Source organism: Rattus rattus, chromosome 2 (assembly GCF_011064425.1).
Source record: "Rattus rattus isolate New Zealand chromosome 2, Rrattus_CSIRO_v1, whole genome shotgun sequence".
Classification (NCBI taxonomy): Eukaryota; Metazoa; Chordata; class Mammalia; order Rodentia; family Muridae; genus Rattus; species Rattus rattus.
The window spans coordinates 177,677,184-177,692,842 of NC_046155.1; the positions used below are offsets into that span (position 1 = coordinate 177,677,184).

Here is a 15,659-nt window from a genome sequence, read left to right on the forward strand (position 1 = left end):
GGCTTAGGTTTTCCTTCTAGGTGGGGGTCTTCTGTTACTCCCCAGGTCAGATCCTGACTGCTAGCTTCAGTTTTTTGGGCTACAATTGCATTGGTTGAAAACCGGGTGGGAGTCAGACCGGTACGGATGTAATACTTAACTCTCACTTCTCTTGTGGAGGCTCATGATGACACAGATGGCCATATCACCATTACCCTTGTTACCATGTTGAGCCCCCTAGCAGCACCCAGGCCAGTTAAAGAGACACCCCCCAAAAGTAGGCAGAATGTGCCTAGGAGATTGGTCAAGGGCATGTGAGGGTTTTAGAGATGACTCTAGGGGCGGTACCCCATAGAGACTGTAGAGCAAAGATGTCATGAGATGAGTTATATTTGGTTGGGGACCATTACTTGCTGTGGAGTGGCCACTGTTCCCCATCTGTTTCCTCCTGTAGGCCAGGGGTGGTGGGAAGGTTGAAGTGGATGGGGAAAGTGGCTGCCACCCCACAGTCAAGGAGGTTGGGTCCAGGGGCATTGGTGCCCGGTCAGGGTCAGGTTAGTTTGATAGGCTGAGCAGTCTGGCCAGGAGTACTCTGGGCGTGTTGGTAGGAGTTCCCAACCGTCTGTGCTGGAGCTTCCCGAAGCCCCTCTGCTCTAGTCCCCTGCTTCAGGGAAAGGAGTTCTAGGGTAGTTGAGTTGGGCGGTGAGGCAGGAGGGTCCTTTATTTTGGGGGTTGAGTGAATGACTTCATGGTTGGGTTGACCACTCGGGTCCAACCATGTGCTCAGAAGGAAGTGTGTTTGGTGGAATTTTATTTTATTATTTTTTTTTAACCTCTGAACTTTACACCAGTTTTGGTTAACCCATCCCAGGAGGAGCACAGTTTTGAATCTGTTTACTGCCTGGCCTGGTGGTGAGGGAGGTTTGATACTCTGTCTGCCGCTTCAAAACACTAAGAAAACCCAGAGCAGCATGGCCTGGAAGCCACAGCACAACCTTTGCATGTGCCCTTGGCATCTTCTTTACAGTCTGAAATACAAAGCAACACCAAAGAGATTGTGTCTCATATCTTATTCCAGAATATTCCAGCCAGCAGTTTTAGCAGGTGCTGCCATTAAAGGAAGCCCACTGAGGCTCAGTTCCTGGGTGTGTTGTGATCGCAGTGACACCTAGGCAGCATGTTCAGGGGCTGGAGATCAGGCTCAGCAGGGTACTGTGCAAAGCATCCTGTCAGGCCTCTAGCATGCAGCTGGAAAGGCAGGGTGCAGCCTTTAATCCTGTCTGGCTGTCAGGGCAGCGGGTGGGTGGGGCACAGAAGGTCCTGTCCTGGAGCCTCCTGGGGATGTGGCTGAGTCAGTAGTAAAGCACCTAACATGTGAAGTGTAGGATTCTGTACTCCCAGTGCTCCGATTGAGATGGTGAATGGAAAAGAGAATCCCTAGATAAGCCTAAGGCCAGTTCATCTCTCATCAGGGTAGAACGTAAAGGACCAACATCCAGTGTTGTCTTCTGAGCTGCACCTGTGCCCATGCACACACCGATGTACACATACACATACCGTAACAGATTTTAGAGAAATGGAAGACATCTGATGTTTACCACCAGCCTCTACGTTCTTAGACACATATCTGCATGTGTTATATGTACACACACAGAAGATTATTAGGAAAGATTAAGCTATATCACGAAGGCAGGGACCCTCGTGAGTGGGTCTTGCAGTGGGGCAGAGATTTGGTTCTACTGTGAATGCAGTGTGGTTTAAGTCCGAGATGTAGTGGGTCTGTGGGTAGAACATGATGTAGGAGATAATAGCATTTGGGGTTTTGTTTGTTTATTTACTTACTGACATGAAAAACTGCCCCACTCCCAGTCCCCCTCGTACTGTTGAATGGTGACTAGACATTACTTAGAGATGGGAGTGGGGTGGTTGGCATAAAGAGCCCTGTCAAAGGGAGAGGGGTTCTTGCTGACAAGAGATCGCTAAAACTCAATGCTCAGGGTTGACCTGCATGTTGGGAAGGTTATGTGTGGGTATCTCTCTGACCTAGATATCTGTGGAGTGGGCCTGGAGGGGACAAACCCCTGGCTTCCTCCATGGCAGAACTCTTCTGGATAATAAATTGGATGAGAAGGGCTCTCCTAAGTTTTGGTCCATAAAGGTCTGGACTAGGTTGTAGGCAGGAGCCTTTCCTTGGGCCCTTAGGTCTTTGCCTAACAGGATAGCCCTGGCACTGGGGTTGGCACATCATCTGCCTTACAGCTAAGCTCTGGTTGGCTCCTAGGGACTCGGCCACCACGTGGCTAATTGCCAGTGCACCACCATGGTTGGGGCATGTGGGTTCTCTCTGGCTCTGCCAAAGCAGCTTCCCTCATTCGGGAACTCTGTTCCCGAGACAGTCTCACTCTTGACCCTCCCCTGTCTCACTGTGTACAAAACAGGAACCCCCATTTCCTGCTAATAGTACACTTCTGCTTTTTTTTTTTTTTTTTTTTTGGGACAACAGGTTCTTGAAGACAGATTGGTACAAGGCTCTGGTGACTACCACAGTGAAAGATCTTGCAGGCCAGATGGCTCTAAGAAAGCGTGTAGATTTACTGTAGCTCCTTATATTTTGTGGAGGTTCCAGGCCACCCCCCTTCCCAAGTTCCTCCATCTCCTTGGGGACCCTCATTTCCTGTAGGATTCTTTGCATTTGGAAATTGTTGTATTTTCTTTTGGTTCTTCAGATTTGTTTTCAAGCAGACCTATGCTTTAGCCACAGTGCTTTAATTGGCAGGCTTTAAAGAGCAATATTTATTTCAAAATTGTCACTGAAATGCAAATTTTCAAAGTCTATTTAGCTTGGCTGGGTGTGGTGACCCAAGTCTTTAATCCCAGTACTCAGGAAACAGAGGCGGCCGATCTTGATGAGTTCAAGGCCAGCCTGCTCTACAGAGCTAGCTTCAGGATAGCCAGGGCTGCACAGAGAAACCCTGGCTTGAAAATAAATATAAGAGGAAAAAATAACAGGGAAATCCTGCCTTGAAAAAAAAAATAGAACAAATGTATTTGATTGTATCCATCACTTCTCCCACACTATAGGCGCTCCCCGACATAGCCCTCTTCCACCTCTGCGTCCCCCATTTTTGGTTTGTTTTGGTAACCTAATATGTCCCAATTAGTGCTACCTGCTGGAATGCATACTGCTCGGGTTTGTGGGGTGACCACGGCTACAGTGAGCTTGTGAGTGCATTGTTCAGAGGACAGCCTTTCACAGCACTCCTCCCCAGCCTTCTTGATCTTACTCTTTGTTCACTCTTCTGAATTGTGCGTGTGGAGGTGATGGAGCCCGTTTAGGGCTGAGCCATTAGCAATTACTTATTCTGAGCACTTGGACCACTGAAAAGCCTTCAGAAAGAGGCTGGTGGCTAAGGTCGAAAGCAGGACTAATCTATGGGTATGTGCATAAACACTCAAAAGTAGTTTAATACCTTCATTTAGCCAGAAGAGGGCATCAGATCCCATCACAGATGTTTGTGAGCCTCCATGTGGTTGCCAGGATTTGAACTCAGAACCTCTATAAGAGCAGTCAGTGCTCTTAACCACTGAGCCATCTCTCCAACCTTGATCAGGTTCCTAATCAGAGCAAATATAACCTTCATGCTCTTATATACCAGTGGGCACATCTTGCCTAGTAACCACTGGGTAATGCTACTGAAACACAAGGATGCTTTCTGTGGCGGTGGTGGAGGTGGCACAGCTGACCCTGAGACTCAGTGTAGGGCCCCTGCACATGCCAGGCAAGCACACTGCCACTGAACCAACTAGGGTATGTTTTCAAGTGCAGTGAACTATGGGTTGGGAGAGTACTTGCTGAGTGTGCACAGTGGTTTATGAGCTCGGGGGAGTACTGTGCATGCACAGTGAACTGAGAAGTAAGGTTTGGGACAGTACTTGCTGAGCATGCACAAGGTCCCGGGCTTAGTGCTTCTATGGTACCAGAGACTAACACATCTAATGTGGAGACCTAGAGACAATAGCATCAGGCCCGGAAGAAACTGGCCATTGCTGTTCCTGGTTTCTGCCAGAATTTATAATGGGCCAACCTTGTTACTTGTGTAGCTCCCTTCTCCCCTGGAGTTTTTTTTCTTTTTAAATGGTAATTATGTTCCCTAGTGACTGTTGGGGTGTTACTGTTAAGAGCTGTTCGCTATGGGGTTGGAGAGAGGGCTCACTTATTACGAGCATCTGCTGGAGGACTGGAGTTCAATTTACCATCAGTAGTTATAATTCTAGACAGTCTCCTGGCTTCCTTGGCACCAGCATGCAGGAGATACATAGATGCACATGCAGGCAAAACACCATACACCTACAACTTGAAAAGATCCACTACAACAATGTCTTTCGAAGTTAACCACAGTTAACTCAGTGTCAGGCTAGATGGTATACACTACTGTAATCCCAGGTGTCCAAGGAGCAAGAAGGTGACAAGGAGCACCAGCTCAGGCAACTTAGTGAGACTGTTCCAAAACGAAAGAGCAAAAACATGGTCATAGCTCAGCAGTGCAGCCTGGTATACCCAAGGCCCTAGAACACTACTGGGGGAGGAAGGGGAACAATAAGAACAAAGGGGAGGGTTTGGGATAAGGGTTGTGGGATCAACAAAAAGTACATATGAAAATATATATGAAGTCCAAATCCATGGTATAGAAGGTTAAGACACTTGCTACAGGCACGAGGACCTGTACTGGTCACCAGAACCCACATGGTGGAAAGAGAGAACTACTAGTTGTCTGCTCACCTCCAAATGTTCATTGTTGCACATATATGTGTAGTGTGTAAGCATGCACACTAAAAAAAATTAAAAAAAAATAGGACAGGAGCCTTGGCCCAGCAGTTTAGGGGCATTTGCAGAATGCCTCAGTTCAGTTTCCAGCACCCATGTTGGGTGGCTCACAATCCCTTGTAACTTCAGTTACAGGGAATTTGATGTCCCTTTTCCTGCTCTCTGGACTCCTGTACACACACACACACACACACACACACACACACACACACACACACACACAAAGAAAAGGGAAGGGATGAGCTCAGACACAGATGCACAGAGGGACAACTGTAGTACCATATAGAAACCAATTAAATGCCTCAGGAGAAACCAACCCTGACATGTGACTTTGAACTTTCAGCCTCCACAAAGTGAGAAAATGTATCTATGCCACTGTGTGTCTATGAGTACTGTCGCCCTCACTGCCCATCGGTTTGTATACAGTCACACTCCCACACCTCACTCCCCATTACCCAGCTCAGGTTTGTCCCTCTCCCAAGTCTTTGGACTATTATCAACCTTATTCCATTTCTTGGTGGCCTGTCAGTGGGTAAAGGCACTTGCTGCGAAGCCTGACAACCTGAGTTCAATTTGGGAACTACATGGTGGTTGGAGAAAACTGATTCCCAAAGGTTTTCTTTGTGTACTGTGACAGGTTTCCCTTCCTATCAAAACACAAAAAGCAAGCAAACAAAAAGTCAGGTAGAAGTTACGGGGCTAGAAATTTGATGGCATGAAACGAAAAGTTCAATCACATTTATTTTGAATGTATGTGTGTGTCTGTCTCTGTCTCTGTCTCTCTCTTTGTGCACGCACGTGTGTGTGTGTGTGTGTGTGTGTGTGTGTGTGTGTGTGTGTGTGTGTGTATAATTCAGAAGGCACCTTGAAGGAATTGGTTTTCTTCTACCACGTGGACTCCAGGAATCAAACTCAGATTATCAGGCTTAGAAACAAACATCTTTACCTGCTGAGATTATCATTGGCCCTCTGACTTTTATTTGTTGAGACAGGGTCTCTATACAGCACTGGCTGTCCAGGAACTCACTCTGTAGACCAGGTTAGCCTCAAACCCATGGAGATTCACCTGTCTCTGCCTCCTGAGTGCTGGGATTAAAGTCATGTGTAACTTTAATTCTTTCAAAACCTATTTTTAATGATGGTTCTTAAAAGCTTACCCTCCCTTTTAGTGTACCACCCATCAGAGGTAGTGGGAAAGCAAGGATCCAGGGGATGTGGACCTGTTTAGAAAGGTTCTTTAGAACATCTCCCATATGTGTTTTCTGGAAATCGGCAGTTTAGTTCACAGGTCAGTGGTGGCAGCTTGATCCATTTTTCAAACACTCCATGGATATACCAGCAGTCCAGTTTGGTAGAGTTACGGATCAGCAGTGGTGGCACTGTCTAGCAGAAACAGCCAAGCCTCGGCCTCAGCGAGTCAACAACAGGGACCAGGAGGACTACCAGGAGGAGTGACTTGTGATGGTAGAAGTAATCGGTTGAGACCGCATATATGCACACATTTCTCTTTTCCTATTGATATATAGGTCTTATTCCCTAGTCATTTAGAAAATCAATCACCCTGCTTAGTCGTATCTAAAATTTTAATTTAGTTTATTTATTCCACAACACCATGCACGGTTGTTTAGCAACTAAAAAGGAAATCATTCAAAGTAAAAGTTCACAATATATGAATGGGAGCAGAAATTTAAACAAATTCCAAAGAAAACAACTATAATAATACTTTATATTAAAAAATGCCACTTCCTGTAGCTAGTTAGTATTGATGAGGCCCTCTCTCTATATTTCTATAATGCTTTTTGTACCCTATGTGTACCAAACTCAAGAATTCTTAGCCATGGTTATGAGTACACAGCAACTTCCATTGCAGCTTTCATAATCAAGGGTTATTTCCCTTATACGGGGTTAACTGGAAGCCCGAAAATGCTTGGATTCATCACGGGACAGATACTGATGACTTGTTCTTCATCTGGATAAGTATTTGCTGGTGAAAAGAATGGGCGAAATGGCTCCGTGTCAGGAATTTCAAGGAATGTATAGATATGGGAGCCATCGCCAAGGTCCCAGAAAGAGACGCTCTTCTCTATCAGGTCAAGGAAAATACCCACTCTATGCAGCCGAGGGTTCACAAGTAGCACAGTTAAGGGATCAGTGCTGGCAGCATAGACCTCTTCATCTCTCACACCCACAGTCCAGAAGCCCTTTTTCTCGGACAAGTAAACAACCTCTTGCCGATTGATGGACTCTTTGCAAATGCCTATGTCCCATTCTTTGCTGGTTCCCACCACTACCTCCCAGTAATGGCAGCCTGAAGTGAACCGGGAAGAGCCCAGGACGCAAGGGGAGGGATCGAATCTTTCTGCACATTTCTTTCGGTCTTGTGTCTGCGATGTGTGGTAGACACTCCTCAGGTCCTCAGAGATGATGAGGTTGTTCTGGGCTGTGTCCACATCCAAGGTCATGTTCACTGTGTAAAGAAAATCCAATATTTCAGCAAAGATAAGAAGCCAAAATAGACTTTGCCTTTCATATTTACTGTTAGGGCTATTTATACCTCACTTTTATTTAATTCTACTCTTTTTCTAAAGCGAAATTTGTGGACAATTTCTAGATCTTCCTAGTTAGGTAACATTTTATACAGAATAAAAGTGGTTGCCAAAAAATGTTTCTCCAAACTACAGTAGGAAATTTCAATACCATTGAGTTTTTGACATATATAATCCTTAATATCTGAAGGGCAAAAGATACAATACTTCAGTAGGAAATTTATTTTTTGCAGTCACCTATTTAATCCTGTCCATCAGGTAATTGGATTCTTTAAAAAGTGTTTTGCGTTATTTATACACGTGTGAGTACACCACTATTGATATGGAGATCAGAAGACAGCTTGAAGGTTGGTTTTCTCTTTCTACCATGTACTTCCTGGGGAATCAAATTCAGGTTGTCAGGCTTGTCACAAGACCTTCTATTGGCTGAGCTACCTCACCAGCTTTGGGACTTGAATTCAAGCCCCAGAACTTATATAGAAATGTTAGGTGTGGTATTAGGTGTACACTTGGCAATCCAAGTGCTCGATAGATGGAGACAGGTAAATGTCTGGGCTTGCTGGCCAATTCGCCTAGCCTAGTCCCCTAACCCCCTACCCCCCCAAAGTCCCCAGGGTGCATGGCAGTTAAGGAATGACAGCCGAGGTTGTCCTCTGGCCTCTACAACGTATACAAACATACACATAAAAAACAAAGAGTTATTGCTTGGAGTCCTGAGTAGGGGCAGGTTAATTTTTGGGGAAGTCAAGATACAGGAAGGAATTCCTGTGCCCGTGGATGTGTATGGTGGAGGCTGGCTTGGAACTCATATAGACCATGGTAGCCATGAACATGCAGAGGTCCACCTGATTCTGCCTCGGAAGTGCTGGGATTAAAAACATACACTTGGTGTAGAAGTTGGGTTCCTGGCAGCGATTCAGACCAGGAGTTACACGGTGTCATGGTTTAAATCTTGAGTGTGTTCTCTAAGGGAAACACATGGGTTCAAAGGGTCTGATAAGCTTGGAAAGGAAAAACTTGGTGGCCTTCAAAGTAGCCCTTAGATACCAGGACCTAGGAGAAGTACCGCTTATCCTAATGAAGTGAGAGTGGAACCCACATAAACCTTGAACCCTTTGACTAAAGCCCAGTGTTTCATCTGGCTCTTGTCCTAATTTTCATTATCTGCCAACCTGACATAGTTGATATAGGCTGGCCTAGATGTAGGCAGGTGGTCCTAGGCTATATGAGGGAGCTGGCTAAGCACAAGAAAGATCATCCTGCCAGAAAAGTCAGCAAGCAGCTTTCCTCCTTGATTTCCTACCTTACCTTCTGTCAATGATGGGACTGTGACCTGGAAGTGTAAGCTAAGTAAAGCTCTTCTTCCTTCCCGCGTTGCTTCTGGTCAGTGTTTTAGCATAGCAGCAGACTGTGAGGAGGAGAGCTTCCTATTTTACTTGGCTTAGTGCAGGGAAAACTATACTGTTTACTAATTGGAGAAGGAGTTATTGGACACAAAGAATATCCTGGAATGCATTTCAGCATCGTAAGTACAAGTTTGGATGGAGCAAGAACTGGGCAGGGTATGTTGCTGCCTGTCTTTAATTCCAGCATTCAGAGGCAGAAGCAGGTGGACTTATTTGAGTTCCAGGACAGCTAGGTCTACACTGTGAGACCTTGTCTCAACAACAAACCAAAAACAAAGTAAATAACAGATAAATTCTTTCTTTTCCCTCCACAGCTGATATTTTAGATGGAGTATGTAAAAAGCCCACCCATTTCATTCACAGTTCATGCAGCTGCCAAGAATAAAGAGAACGAGAAAGGACTGTGCTCATTCCCTTGAGCCTGGGGTTTAGGACGCCAGTAGGTCTAGACTGGCCTCTTGACCTCAGCTCATTTTATATACCGCTGGGCTATGATAATTCATTTTAGTTGCATACCTTTCTCTAAGACATAACTGCAGTGCAGAATGAATGTGATATAGGAGATGGTGAGATGGCTCACTGGGTAAAGGCCCTTGCCTTGAAAAGCCTGGGTTCGAGTCCCAGGATATACAAACACAAATAAAGATGGAAGGAGAGAGCAGATGCCACAAAGTTATTCTCTTGAGTCCTCTGACCTCTACATTACCTCAAACACACACACACACACGCACACACACACGCACACGCACACGCACAACATGCACGTACATACACACGCACATGCAGAACCAGACCTTATTTTCTGCAACACAGGAGTAGAAAGCACATGGTGTAGCCATTAGGTCCCGAGTCTGTAACTAGACCTAACTCTACGTGATCATCAGAGGACGTCCACCACTCTACCTGGGGGCCCTGAGCACCTGAATGATTTCATCCATCACAGCGGTTCCCAATGCTCTCTGCACATCAGAATCACCTGGGAACTTTTGAGCACTTCAGATCCTGGGTCTCACTGTCAGACACAGACCATGTTCACCACTGCTAATCAACGTGTGCACTGTGAGTCAACAGTATCAGCACTGCCTGGGCTGTGACGGGAAAACCTTGCACTACAGAATCAAAATCCACCTCAAAGCAGGTTGTCAGGTAATTGAGGTGTTATCAAATTCGAAGAGTTATCTTCTGGGGGTACTGTCATCAAAATAAACTCAGTGTGGACCCCAAGTTTAGATTTTCTCATAAATACATCAGAAGTGATATGAGGTCTAGTTTCACGACTTTGTGAGCAAAATCTTGCTCTGCAAGCTGCATGATCCAAGTTTGAGCCCATGGACCCTCACAGTGGGACGAGAGAATTGGCTCTTGCAAGTTGTCCACTAACCTCTACATGCATATGCTGTGGCATGTGCGCGCGTGCGCGCGCGCGCACACATACACACACACACACACACAAGCCAAATGTAATTGAAAAAAATTTAAAAAGCAAAATGAGGGGTTGGGGATTTAGCTCAGTGGTAGAGCGCTTGCCTAGGAAGCGCAAGGCCCTGGGTTCGATCCCCAGCTCCAAAAAAAAAAACAAAAAAAAAAAAAAAAAAAAAAGCAAAATGAACAATTACTATTATGACAGTATATTTTACTTAAGATTATTCAAAGTATTATACTTTAATAATATATATTAATTATATATAATTTTATTATAATTTATTTGTAATTATTACATATAATATATAATCATTATACATAATAATATACTATTATTTCAAGTGTTCAGTAGCTACTGGTAGCTACCATACTGGATAGTAGAGGACTAGGGCATGACCTAATTATTGTATGCCCTTAAAGTTTTTCAGGAGGATGGGGCCGGAGAGATGGCTCAGTGGTAAAGATCACTTGCTGCTCATAGGGAGGACTCGGATTTAGTTTTGTGCACTCACATGGCAGCTCACAACCACCTGTAACCCCATTTCAGGGGATCTGATCCCTTCTTCTAGCCTCCACGCACACCCACATGTGCATGTGGTGAGCATATATACATACATGGAGGCAAACCCTCATACTCCCAAAATAAACAAATAAACAAATCTCAGGTTGGTGCTGTGTGATGGCGTATAACACCAAATCTCAGCGCTTGGGAGGCAGAGGCTGACGATTTCCCCCAGAAACTCCCAATCCAGACTTGGGGAATTGAGAGCTGCTGTGTGTTGGGAAGAATGAAATTTAAGGTTCCCGGCTTTAACTAATGTTCAGAATTAAGCAGGGAGATGTTGGGAAGTTGGTTTTCCCAGGGCACCGTGTGGCTTTGGAGATGTTTGAAGACATCTTACCTTGAAATATCTTCATACTTGGGTCCATTGTCAGAATAAAATTCAGCTGTGGCTCTAGGTCTTTGACCTTGGTAACCAGGTTCCTTAACTGTCTGGCATGTTTAATGTCTTCTTTCAAAGAGACAACAGAGCAATTGGGGCACAGTACACCGTCCCCCTCAGGACTTTTCTCTAGTGAGTCAAGGCACCGGAGGCAGCAGATGTAGCCGCAGTTCAGGTACACAGGGTTTTCCAGATAACGAAAGCAGAAATAACAGCTGCTGTTCTCTTTAAAGAAGTGAGCCATGGTCAGTGCCTGAGGGGAAAACATACGCGTTACTGAAATTGTTTCGAGCTGAATGACTGTTAGATCTTGGAAGAGTGTCATCTTTGCATGGGATGGCACGGGACTATCACAGTCATTAGTAACAGTTTATAAAGAAAACAAGACGCAGATCGGACTCAGAACCTTGAATTTCTATTGCTTGAAAGGCTAGCTGAACAGGTAAGATTCTTCCCTGACCTTTCAGTTGAGGGGGTGAAAGGGTCTTTACCTGGATTATCCAGTGTGGCAGCCACTAGCCCACATGGGACTGTGGAGTACCTGGAAAGGGATGTATCTGACTTTATTTAACATCTTTTTTTTTTTAAGATTTATTTTATTTATATGAGTACACTACAGCTGTCTTTACACACACCAGAAGAGGGCATCGGATCCCATTACAGATGGTTGTGAGCCACCCTGTGGTTGCTGGGAATTGAACTCAGGACCTCTGGAAGAGCAGCCAATGCTCTTATCCTCTGAGCCACCACTCCAGCCCTTTATTTAACATCTTGATACTTATTTTTGTGAGTATATGTGTGGAGAGGTGTGTGGGCCGTGGTGGTGCATTATGATGGTCAAAGGGCAGCCTTGTAGAGTCAGCCTTCTCTCTCCACCGTGTGGGACCTGGGGATTGAACTCAGGTTGTTAGACTTGGTGTCAAGCACCTTTACTCACAGAACTATCTCACTGGTCCAGTGGGGCTTATCTGAATTGCAATGTGCTGTGAGTATAAGACACACACTCAGCTTGAAAGATGAGAAAAAGAACACAAACTATTTCATTAACATTGTTAAACTAATTGCATGGTATATTATATAGATTAAGATTTATTTTTCTTATTTTTAGTTATGAATACTTCTATGTGTCTACATTCGGGTGTGTGCACATGAGTACTGGTCCCCCAGGTAGGCCAGAGGTATTGGAGCTCCTGGAGCTGCAGTTACAAATAGTTGTAAATTGCCATGTAGGTGGGTATTGACTGTGGTGCCTCTGAATGAGCGGCCGGTGCTCTTAACCCCTAAGCCATCTCTATCTCTTCAGCTCCTTAATTTTTGATATTGAAATAAATTGAGGTCAATTATTTCATTTTACCTTCCTTACCTTGATAATTAGAATGTTTGTCTTTACATATGTGGGTCATGTCCTATTTCTATTGGACAGTGCCGACCTTGACCCAGGAACATTTCAACTCCCTTGTCCCACATGGATATTGAGGGAGTCCATGGGAGTCATACGTCTCCCACCTCATTTAGTCAGTCAAGCCCTGGTTGGACTCAAGAGAATGAGGACCATTACTTCTCCATGCTGTGTGTTGAAAGTCTCTGTCCCCCCTTGTGCTGCTTAAGTGAGGAGCCCTGTGTGCCTACACCACCTGGCGTGGGCTAGCTTCAGATAACACTTGCAGAGAAGTAAGTCTTTGCTCTGTCCCCAGCGGAGAGCTGAGAAGTGAGGAAGAAACTGCCTAGTTGTGCTCACCTCTCCTCTGCTGCTCTCTCTTCTGGCTCCCAGCTGAGTTCTAGAGTGGTATCCACCTCCGTGAGGTATTTATTGGTGATACCGCTGCCTGGCTTACTCCCCACCTGTTTCCTCTTAATCCAATCAGATTTAAAGTTTGGCTTAAGGGAGATTTTTATACAGTGAAATCCAGGCATGTTCTCTCATCAGCTAGATGGCTGATGGGTGATTGGGATTTTAGGGACCTGATGGGTGGGAGAGGTTTAGATTGCATTCAGTTGTCCATTTAATCATTTCTACAATAATCTCTTGCTGGTATGTGCTGAGCACTTGAAAAAAAAAAAACCAAGACAATCACATCCATTGTAAACGATATGTTCACGCTTGCTTGCTTATTTAATGAGTGTGGATGCTTGCCACCGCATGGCTGTGGAGGTTGGAAGACAGGTTTTTGGGAAGTGGTCCTTTCTATCATGAGAGTCCTGGGATGGAGCTCAGCTTCTCAGGCTCGATGGCAGTCTTGTCTCTATAACTCAGTCTGGCTCTCAACTTAAGATCCTCCTGTATCAGCTTCCCTAGTGTTGCAGTTTCATGAATTTGCCACCAAGTCCAGCCTGAAGCAATTTCAAAAAAATCCTTGGACTCGCTGAGGTAATAATGCTTGTTCTCAGTGCTGGTGACAAACACCAGACCTTGTGCACGTGAGACAAGGGTTCTACCACTGAGTTATGCCTTTGACCTTTGACCTTTTGTCTGGGACTGAGCTGATGGTCAGTAGGCTGTGGGCAACTTAAAGATAGAGGGTGTTCATGAAAGAGAGCAACACAGGATTAGTGGATAGGGGCTTTTTTTGGTTCCATGATTCAATCTGTTATGGGAGGGCAAGGCTGGATCACAAATGTCTGCTTTACTCTCCATAATTCCTGGGTCATTAAGGCACAAGCAAAGCCAAAAGGAAAGGTTCTATTGGGAACAGTTTTGGTAATGTATGTCCAATATCCAACCTAGCACTTGGGAGGCGAAGGCTAGAGGATCAGGAGTTCAAGGCTATCCTTGGCTATGTAGGGAGTTTGAGGTCATCCTGGGCTACATGAGACCCTACTTCAGAAAAACAAAACCAACCAACTCACTAGTCAATTGACCAGCCAGACAAACAAAGCATGATGAGAGGGGTAAGTGAGTTTCTGGATAGTTAGGATATGGGGGTTTCCAGGGAGTGGGGTGTCCGAAGACAGCAAAGGCAGTCTTCCGCTCTTCCATAAGATTGCTCTATCAGTGGAAGGGGTAGCCCTGTGTCCTGCTAAGACTGAACCCCCAGTGAACTAGATTGTTGGGGGGAGGGTGGCAATGGGGGGAGGATGGGGAGAGGAACACCCATAAAGAAGGGGAGGGGGAGGAGAGGGATGTTTGCAAAGAAACCAGGAAAGGGAATAAAACTTGAAATGTATATAAGAAATACTCAAGTTAATAAAAAAAAAAGATTATGGGCTGGGATTTAGCTCAGCGGTAGAGCGCTACCTAGGAAGCAAAGGCCCTGTTCGGTCCCCAGCTCCAAAAAAAAAAAAAAAAAAAAAAAAAAAAAAAGATTGCTCTATACATCTATTTGTCTGAATTCCCCTTTGCATCCTTCCTAATAAACCAACAAATATCGTTATCCCCCAAAGTTATGTGAGTCATCCGAGCAAATTTTGTTTTCAACCATAGTGGGAGATTGTGGGATCCCTGAGTTTTAGCACAGCCAAAATAGCCTCCAGCTTGAGACAGACATCTGCAGTGAGGGCAGGAAGTTGGAGTCAGCAAGGTGTGTTCAAGGTCACCCAGGAGTCTGGGGGTGAGGGTGGGGGGCTGACTCCTTAACACAGGGTAGCTGTGTCCCATGGTAAATGGAGACAAAATGGTTTGTTTTTTTCCAGTTGATTTCTTTCCCCCTCAATTTTTAGTGTGGAGAGGGTGAGGCTTTCATTGATGATTATTCCTCTGCACAATCAATTATTGCAGATCTAGCCTGGCACTATTCAGCTGAACCTTGGTACTGGGAGCTCTCAGCGTAGCTGCCGAATGGGCCTGATGCGTGAATGTTTTCCAGAGAGATCAGAGGGAAGGGACACAGAGAACCCTTCTCATGGGGTCCCCTTCTGCAGTGAATTCTTGGCATTAAAGGCAGAAAGATTTACTCCCGTTTCATGTACCGGGCTTTCTCAAGACAGGCTGAGCAGATGGGACAACTGAGTTGAGCCCGCTAATGTCAGGGTGACTTATTTGCATAAGACGAAGCCCTAAGAGCTGGATGAAAACTGACAACTTGGACCTCCACAGAGTAATTGTGTCCTAGCTGTCACCAGAACAAGAACAAAACAGGTAAGTGGGTGGGTGGTTATCTCTAGAGATTTGAAATCAACAAGAGGGGCAACTTCTTGCCCCACCCAGGTTCTTCATGTTTTGGAGAAAGGGCTTCCATACGTTGGCCAGGCTGATCTTGAATTTCTGAGCCCAAGTCATCCTTTGTCCCAGCTAGCTGAGTTGGGAGTACCACCATGCAGCATTGTACCCCGATTACCAGTAGGCTTTGTTGGGAGGAAGGTGCGGGGGTCATCTATGGAGATATTTCATCTCTGCTAGCCTGGGCCTAACTCTCTCTGCTGTGGGCAAGTGCTTTGGGTCAATCTGAAGGAGAGCAGCGGCCCTGATGAATCTGAACCTCTCTTCCGGGTTAGCTAGAACTTCTGAGTTGCTCCCCTTCCTTCCCGTTACTGTGAGACGGGGTGTGGTGTAGTTTAGACGTGACTCTGCTACATAGCTAAGAGTGACTTTGACTTTCTC

The 15,659-nt window shown here is 45.3% G+C and overlaps 1 protein-coding gene across 1 annotated transcript; it reads right to left on the bottom strand.

Annotated features, from left to right (window-relative positions):
* Positions 1-6,381: 6,381 nt before the first annotated feature.
* Positions 6,382-12,892, bottom strand: LOC116894548 (ret finger protein-like 4A). Its single transcript, XM_032896257.1, has 3 exons — positions 12,629-12,892; positions 11,081-11,375; positions 6,382-7,271 (listed from the first exon to the last, which is right to left on the bottom strand). The coding sequence occupies exons 2-3, from the start codon at positions 11,364-11,366 to the stop codon at positions 6,700-6,702; spliced, it is 858 nt and encodes a 285-aa protein (XP_032752148.1). The 5' UTR covers positions 11,367-11,375; positions 12,629-12,892; the 3' UTR covers positions 6,382-6,699.
* Between the last annotated feature and the right edge of the window lie 2,767 nt (positions 12,893-15,659).

Coding starts and splice junctions, on each gene's coding strand:
- LOC116894548 (XM_032896257.1), bottom strand. CDS start 11,366: ATGGCTCACTTCTTTAAAGAGAACAGCAGCTGTTATTTCTGCTTTCGT. Junction 7,272..11,080: donor AAGTATGAAGATATTTCAAG/GTAAGATGTCTT, acceptor TTCTTTACACAG/TGAACATGACCTTGGATGTG.